At 34.2% G+C, this 7,897-nt stretch overlaps 2 protein-coding genes across 2 annotated transcripts in view; one reads left to right on the top strand and one right to left on the bottom strand.

The window, feature by feature from the left end:
* The first annotated feature begins 3,624 nt into the window (after positions 1 to 3,624).
* Positions 3,625 to 4,143, top strand: LOC106463837. Its single transcript, XM_013923916.1, has one exon. The coding sequence runs from the start codon at positions 3,625 to 3,627 to the stop codon at positions 4,141 to 4,143; it is 519 nt and encodes a 172-aa protein (XP_013779370.1).
* Positions 4,144 to 5,777: 1,634 nt separating this feature from the next.
* The window catches only part of LOC106463836 (juvenile hormone acid O-methyltransferase-like), a 13,287-nt gene continuing 11,167 nt past the window's right edge, over positions 5,778 to 7,897 (bottom strand). The window contains exon 4 of the mRNA XM_013923915.1: positions 5,778 to 5,792. Within this exon, the coding sequence (XP_013779369.1) occupies positions 5,778 to 5,792 (15 nt within the window). The remainder of the gene's footprint in view (positions 5,793 to 7,897) is intronic.

The following is a 7,897-nucleotide window of genomic DNA, read 5'->3' as shown; positions in this document are numbered from 1 at the left end:
CAATTTAGTGTAGAATCCTGCTTGCAAAACAAAATTTGGCATCAGAATTGTTCATGCCTGTTCTCCCGTCATTTCAAAAGTGAATGTTGAGCTTTGTCTGCGTGCGCAGCTTTTCAAACGGGAGATAGACGAACGCTTGGACAAACACCGCGGTTCGATTCGCAATATATATAAGATCTGTATCATCTATAGGGATGTAGAGAAAATAATCAATTGTTTTAAACCTCGTATCTATCTTTGTTTACTTAATTCAGGATATGAATTTTATGATTTACGGTAGTACATGTTGCTGTTCATTGGTATGATTCCAATTAGATGAAATATTTGCTTCTGCATTTAAGAACGAGAGAGAAAAATATTTATTAAAATTAGGCTGTTACGTATAAATTAGTTGAGTTAGAGGGGAGAAAAGACAAATTTTAGCTATAACTTAAAAGGCAGACATTCATTTTTTCGGTGCTTTTCTACCCAAAAGAGTTAAGATCCGCAGTTTTTAATTTATGTCATCGTCTTTTTTATCAACTGTATTTTTCTGTGCCACACCAACTATGTAACGTGTAACGAACTAAAATAACACGCCGCTGCAACCAATGTTCAACAAAAAAAACAACAACAATTAATTAAGCTGTAACAACACTTGGAGTAAAATTTAGCATTTTCTAAAAGCACAGTTAATAAACACGTGCCTGGCCAGGACTTGATACTAGTGAACAATAGAACATAAATATCAATATTGATTATTTCAAAATAATGAAATTAGGAAAAAGAACAAAAAAAAACCCAATTCCAGAAAACAATATTCCAAAAATCACAATTCTTTACAAGTAACAATATAGTGACATACGGCAATAATTTACTAACTATATCATTAACTAACTATTTTGTAACTCAGTTCTTGAAACTTATGACAGGGTGTATATTCGCTCAGTTAGGTCATGAGAGTACATCTCACGTGATCATAAATTTACATAATATTTTGCTACATTAAGAATATCTGTTCATCACCGCTAGAGAAAATGGTGTTAGTTTCATAATCATAAATATTTACTCAAAATATACATGATCAGCTAGAAGGTGAGTTAGAAGTCTAATATAAACTAAAAATTCACTGATAAATTGAACGATAGAAGGAATAATAAATAAGCGCTAAACAAAACCATGACAAAAAATATAAAATTCGCTATCTTACACTCTTTTTCCGCTTAGGAAAACAATTTGATGACATTAACCACTTCGTATACAATATCGCAATTTTCTTATCCTTACTTTTAACTCCCTCTATATACTGACATGATGAATTTTTTTACAGTTTAAGTCCAGATACCTTAAAAGAAAAATACAACTTATGGTTTTGAATCTTCAGCTTCATCTTCTCTAGCTTCTGGCTCTGGTTTGCTTAACTGGAAGTTTAACAGTTTGAAGACCAGCTAACTACGATACTCAACTCTGCGAAGTGTTCGCAATGTCCCTTGAGGAGGAGATAGAGGTAAGTCATCAGCAGAATTCGTTGAAGGATGAAAGTGGACACACCAGAAGAAGTCCTTTGTCTTGTGGGAGAACGACCTTCATGTCTTCTGTATCCGACATTTTCGTTTTACTGCAACTGTCTAGAACGATTATCATCTTCTTCAGCGTCGAGAGAATTTTCACTTGGAATATATATATCTTTATATTAAAAATATGAAATCATTCTATAACTGCACCTGATCTAGTAAAATTATTTACTGGAGAAGGGAAATAATTAATACTAAATCCCCTACTAATAATACTAAATCCCCTACTTTAAATGTATCTGGACGTCTTTTACTGTTGTAGGCTTGTCGCTGTCGTTTCTGAGCCTTTTCAGTATTGGATATCGCCTTCTGTATGACATCTTGTAATTCTGCTTTTCGTTTATCTACAGTTTGAGTAGTAGTATAGTTTCTTTCTGCAGAGTTCAGTGTTCTACTGGCAAATGCCATGACACCCTTCTGACACAGAATTGCTCCTAATTCAACATTTGAAGCATCAGTATGCAAAAAGTAGTGTTCATCTTTTCTTGGAATTTGCAAGATAGGGGATTCACATAAAGCCTGCTTTAATTTTCGGAATGCATCCTCACAATGGGGAGGGGGGGGGTACAACTTTCATAGTACATACATATTTGTTCAAAATAAACGGGATAAGCTCGAAGATGAGTTAGCGTTTTAATGTAATTAAAAATTCATAGATGAATTGAACGTTAGAAATGATTATAAATGAATGATAAACAAAACCACAACAACAATAAAAAAGTTAGAATTCGCTGTCTCACAACGTACGTGAGACAGAGTTTGATTTACTGCCATTTCATGCTCATGGAATACCACAAAAGCATTAACACATTTCTGTGCTAAGATGTAAAGCAAGGAACTCAACTGCTATAAGTTACGACAGGCACGAAAAATTTAGTCCAATGTAACACTGACTGAATCCAGATTTTAAGGACACAATCACACTTATATGATAATCTAAGACAGCTACTTAGTGATCGAAAGATTCACACTTAGATACTCAGTAGTTATAGGAATCTTCTTAACTGAAAAAATAAAACTGCTAAAGAATTCACAGTAAATAAGAAATAATATTTATGAAACGGCTTAATATAAAACAAACGTGATATTGACTATTTTGATAAGAACCTTGAAAATTTAAACGATTCTATAGTCTTGACAGAAACAGTGTCGGCGATAGTAAAACTTTGGAGAAAATTTAAAAAATACTGAAGAAGTATATATGCTGAGCCTGTTTACTAAACTAATATGCAGTAGGTTACTACATAGTTATTTTATGGTTTTCAATTTATTCAGTTCAAAATAATTTCAACCAATTTACTTTTAAGTATATTCATGTAATATTATAAACAGCAGTATCATCACATGATGTAAGCATGTAAGAGTAGCCGATGTTATATACAGTTCTAACTTCTAGGTATAGTCCGAAGCTAAACATTGTCTCAGTCACACACTGAGTTTCAGTTTCAGTTCCACTCTCAATGAAAAAAATTCAGTTTTAGTTTTATTCTCAGTGAATCTCAGACTTTCAGGTTCACTTTCGGTTTCGCTGGGTCTTTTAAATGTAGTATGAAACGACGTTTATGTGATTATATGCCAGTGCACGTGAGTAAAGTGACTATAAATATAAAGTAAAAAAATCCATCTTGACAGCTGGCAGAAAAGTTGCAGTGCACATCTGTCGTTTATAGGTGCAAATAAATAAAATAAAATAATTTTAAACAACATATTATAAATTTGTGATGGATATTCGCAAACTTATTGGAAAGAAACGGACAGCAGAGCCACAAAGTTCCAACTTCAAATACAAGATGATTCTAGTGCAGTTTGTGAGAAGACAGTTGACATTAGTAAGGAGCCAGGTAGTAGTTCATACATGGGAAACGAGTTAAGTTTTGGTGATAATGAAAATGAAGATGAAGTCATTGATAATCTTGGAGAACCGGCGCAGGTTCGCTATTTACGTGTTTATTTTTCATGGCAAGGGCAAGGGAAACAGAATCTGGACTAATTCCACATTTAGACATTTTTACATGAAAACGTATCTTGACATTTTTTCAGACAATACCTGATCCGTCAGATTTACACAGAAATGAAGCAGATTTGGAACAAGCAGCCACAAGGTCCTCAAAGAGCATCCCGGGTCCTCCAGATCTTTCTCAAAGTCCGGATGATAGACCAGAACAGCCTTGCAAACTTCCCAAAATCGCATGGTCGACGCTTTAATGCAGACTGGTGTGTGAAGCATGAATGGATCGAATATTCTGTCTGTGAGGACAAAATGTATTGCTTTGTTTGTAGACACTTTTCTACAGCACGAGTAAGCGAAGAGAGTGCCTTCGTATCAGACGACTTTAACAGCCGGAAAAAGTGCACAAGCGATTCATATAAGAATAACCGACTACTTAAGCACCAGAAATCAGAGCAACACGTTGATTGTACAGCCAGATATGCTGCATACAAAGAAGCAAAACAGCGAAAAAGTGCAGTAGCATATCTAATTAATGAACAGTATAGAGAGACTGTGAGAAAGAATCGTAAATACATCAAAACTATTGCTGATAACCTCAGACTAACAGCCGTCCAAAATATTGCACAAAGGGGACATTAAAGAGACAAATTATGAGGATAATATTGGAAATTTCCTAGAAATATTGAATCTGTTGCAAAAATATTCAGGAAAAATTGCGATCCAAGCTGACAGAAGGACCAACTAATGCGAGATATTCTCACCACACAGTACAAAATTCATCACTTGAAATTATGTCAGATATCATTTTAGATGAAATAAGGGAAGAAGTAGCAATTGCAAAGCTATTCTCTATTTTGGTTGATGAATCCAAAGATTTATATGCATACATCCAGGAGGAGCTGAAATCAAATAGAATTGATATACGAAAGTTGATAGCTCAGGTATATGACAATGCCGATGTAATGAATGGCAAGTGCAGTGGTGTTCAGCAAAGAATAAAAGAGATCGTGCCACAGACTCTATATGTACATTGCCTTGCCCATAAGCTGAACTTGGTCATTGTGGATGCAATCAAATAATTCATTCCTGTAGCTGACTTTTCTCAACACTGCAAATAAGCTATGTCTTTCTTATTGGTTCAAATGTACATGCCAGGTGGCTAAAATACCAGAAAGACATGTATCCGGCTGATAAACCTGTTGAGCTTAAAAATTACTCTGACACTCGCTGGGCTAGCCAAATCAGGGCGATTGAAGCAATGGAAAAGCGATTTGACTGCTTTGTATCATTTTTGAAAGATGTAGATCTCAAAGATGATAACCAAGAGAGAGCTTCAAAAGTTCACAGTATCCTATCACAGTTAAATCAGAAGTTTATCTACTGTATGCTGATGCTCTCTGACATCTTGCGTGAAGCAAAATGTTCTTCAGATTTGCTCCAAGATGCTGCAGTGGAATATTCAAGGGCTGCAGAAATGATCGAGACATTAATGGAAGAAATACAGTCGTACAGAAATGACGCAAAAGCTGGCCACTATCATACGTCATCAAAGAATATTGCCAAACGAAATGACCTATGATATTCAGAACCCGAAAATATTTCTAGCCATAAACCACAGAAAAGCATACCAAGCCACATGAAAGATTTTGTAATACTGTCTTCTCTTGGAAAGCGTGACACAGTTCAGCATTCGTCTGACTTTAAGGCTCTAATATTGTTTCCAACAATTGACAGGTTTCTAAGTGAACTTCACAGGCGTTTCTACAGCCACAATCTAGATATATTTATTTCACCATCAGCGTTGGATCCACTGTCAAAGCATTTTCTTAATATTGAGTTACTTAAACCACTAGCAGAACATTATAAAATGAACTTGAAAGATTTGTTTATGGAGGGGAAGCAAGCAAAGCGAATGATAGAAAGGAAATATACAAGATTTGATTCAATGAATGAATTTGATGAATATTTGAAACCGCTGTACAAAGTTGTTCCAGGGTCTGCGAATTGCCCTAACTCTATCTGCGAGCACTGTTGGGTGTGAACGGACCTTCAGCAAACTGAAGCTTATAAAATGCCCACTTCGCACAACAATGGAAGATCACCGTATTAAAAGACTTGCAATCTTGAGTGTTCTGAGACAGAGGACACTAGACATCGATCTTGATGACGTGGACAGAATGGTGGCCACATTTCCAAACATGCGCATTACATTGGTATAAAAACGAACAAATTCCATAAGTCCTGTACTTTAGGATCTATCCTCACTTTGTAGTTTATAACTTTCCAAGCTGGAAAACAGAGGACATTTAAATTTCATTAGAAACATTTCTGACAAATTTATTATTAAACTTCTTGAATAATTTATTTTCATGTGATTTATATTTTGAGATAAATCATAATATTGTATGGTATACAGTTGTTTTATCCTGATGATAAAAATATTGCTAGATTTTCCAATTCCTATATTTCATTTTGCATGTATTAATGCATATAATTCATTATTATATGTACGTGTAATTATTAGTAAGTCTTTGCACTCGTCTTATTGTTTCAGAAATTCAGATCAGTATCATCAGTTAATATTATATTATAATCTCAGATAGGAAAACACATTCGTTCCAACAAAAGTGCCGATAATTGTGCATTGTATCAAAACAGGTTACATAGTGATAATTGGGTATAATTAATATTTTGATAATTTTATTTATATGCCCAAAATAAACAGTATGTAATTATGTATGTATTCCATTTGATATTATGGATCTTGTCGATTAAAATAGTTTCTTACAGTTCCAGTGATTTTGTTGACAATTTGTATGTGTGCATTAACGAATAAAACCAAAAATATTATATGCTTTGCAAAATAATATTTTATCAACTTGGAATTATAATCTTTGGTTAAAATGTAAAAATATTTGTTCTTTAACGAGACTCAAATTTGAGTTACTAATCCACCTTGATTAAACGTTTGAGACAAATAGTCACTACAAACACAAATAACATCTGCCCCTCCCCAGAAATCTGGCGTTGCCACTGGACAGAAATACAACTCATTAATGAAAATAGAAATTTCAGAATCATTTGTTTAATGAGAAAAAAAAGAGACAATAAATTAGCAACTTATGTCGGACTTAGCACCAAATGGTTCTTATTTTGATTTATTTTATGACCAGTTGTTGAAATTTCTGGAATGAAGAATTGAGATATTAATACGTTTCGATCAGCAATAGTGATTTCCCCAAAAACATACGATTAAGAGTAGGCACATTTTCTAATCATCTATTTCCGATCAACCAATAATTATGTTTATTGGTTTTGTAACCATTTCTTTAGTGCATTTGTAACTCTATTTAGTAATACTTCATTTATGTTGCGTGCTTCTTTTAGGTTATGTTTTCACCTGTTTTTTTGTTTTCATTTTTCACATAATTTCTTATAGAATTATACTTATATATATATATCACATTTGTCAGTTAACTTTAAAACCCTTAGAATATGAGCTTCACATTTGCTGAACTTCGTCAATCTGTAAAATAACTTTTTCCTACCGTGACGTCTTCTCTAATCATTCATGGTCAAACCCTTACCCTTTTATACATGTCACTTTCTGACTTCATTTCTCAGTCTTAACCTGATATCCAGTCAACTGCAGAAAAGCGTATTGCCTAAGGAAGGTGTACTTCTAGCTCAGATATAAGTTCTATGTCATTTTAATTATCTCTCATCACTGTAGCCATTTTTGTTCATAAGCACCAATTGTCTACTGACCCATTTCCTCCGAAAGTTCGACTTTTCCCATCTTTGTTGAAGAAATTAAACCGTTATTTAGCCCGATCTTTTCTCTCCTATGCATCATGTCTTCAAGAGTACTTCGCGTAGATTTTGAGCTTTTACAATATTTATTAAAGTTGTGGTGTATTCTGGAGAAATTTCCGTGTGTAATGACTCTTCGAGTTGTCTAAATTGGATATTCCCACTTTAGACTTCATAGCTACTGCCCTTGTATCTGACGGCCAGCTTCGTTTTTCTCCTAAGCACGCACTAAGAAGAGACGAATAACATATTTCTACCGACACGAATTTTAAATACATTGTTCTCATACTATTTTCATTGATACGAAAGTCCTGTACTTTTAAGGCCACTCATTATATACAGATTGTTTCTATTGCCTCTATCCCACTATTCAACCTTTTCCAGAAGAGTAATTCTGACAACATTTCCTTTTTGTATTTCTAAAGGCATTTGAATCCCCATCAAGAAGGTACAAATCTTTCCAGTTTATCTCTCAGTCCGAAACGTTCTGTTGAGTTCAAGAGATCTCACGAGGTGATTTAAGATGCACTATACCATTCGTGTGACGTTTCTTGAAAAACTTTACACTTCCACTTTCCTT

The sequence above is a fragment of the Limulus polyphemus genome, unplaced genomic scaffold (assembly GCF_000517525.1).
Source record: "Limulus polyphemus unplaced genomic scaffold, Limulus_polyphemus-2.1.2 Scaffold1496, whole genome shotgun sequence".
Lineage (NCBI taxonomy): Eukaryota > Metazoa > Arthropoda > Merostomata > Xiphosura > Limulidae > Limulus > Limulus polyphemus.
The sequence above is the reverse complement of the archived record's forward strand: the minus strand, read 5'-3'. Positions and strand labels throughout refer to the sequence as shown.

Bases quoted from the DNA above. Each gene is read 5' to 3' on its own strand.
- LOC106463837 (XM_013923916.1), top strand. From the start codon at position 3,625: ATGAAGCAGATTTGGAACAAGCAGCCACAAGGTCCTCAAAGAGCATCC.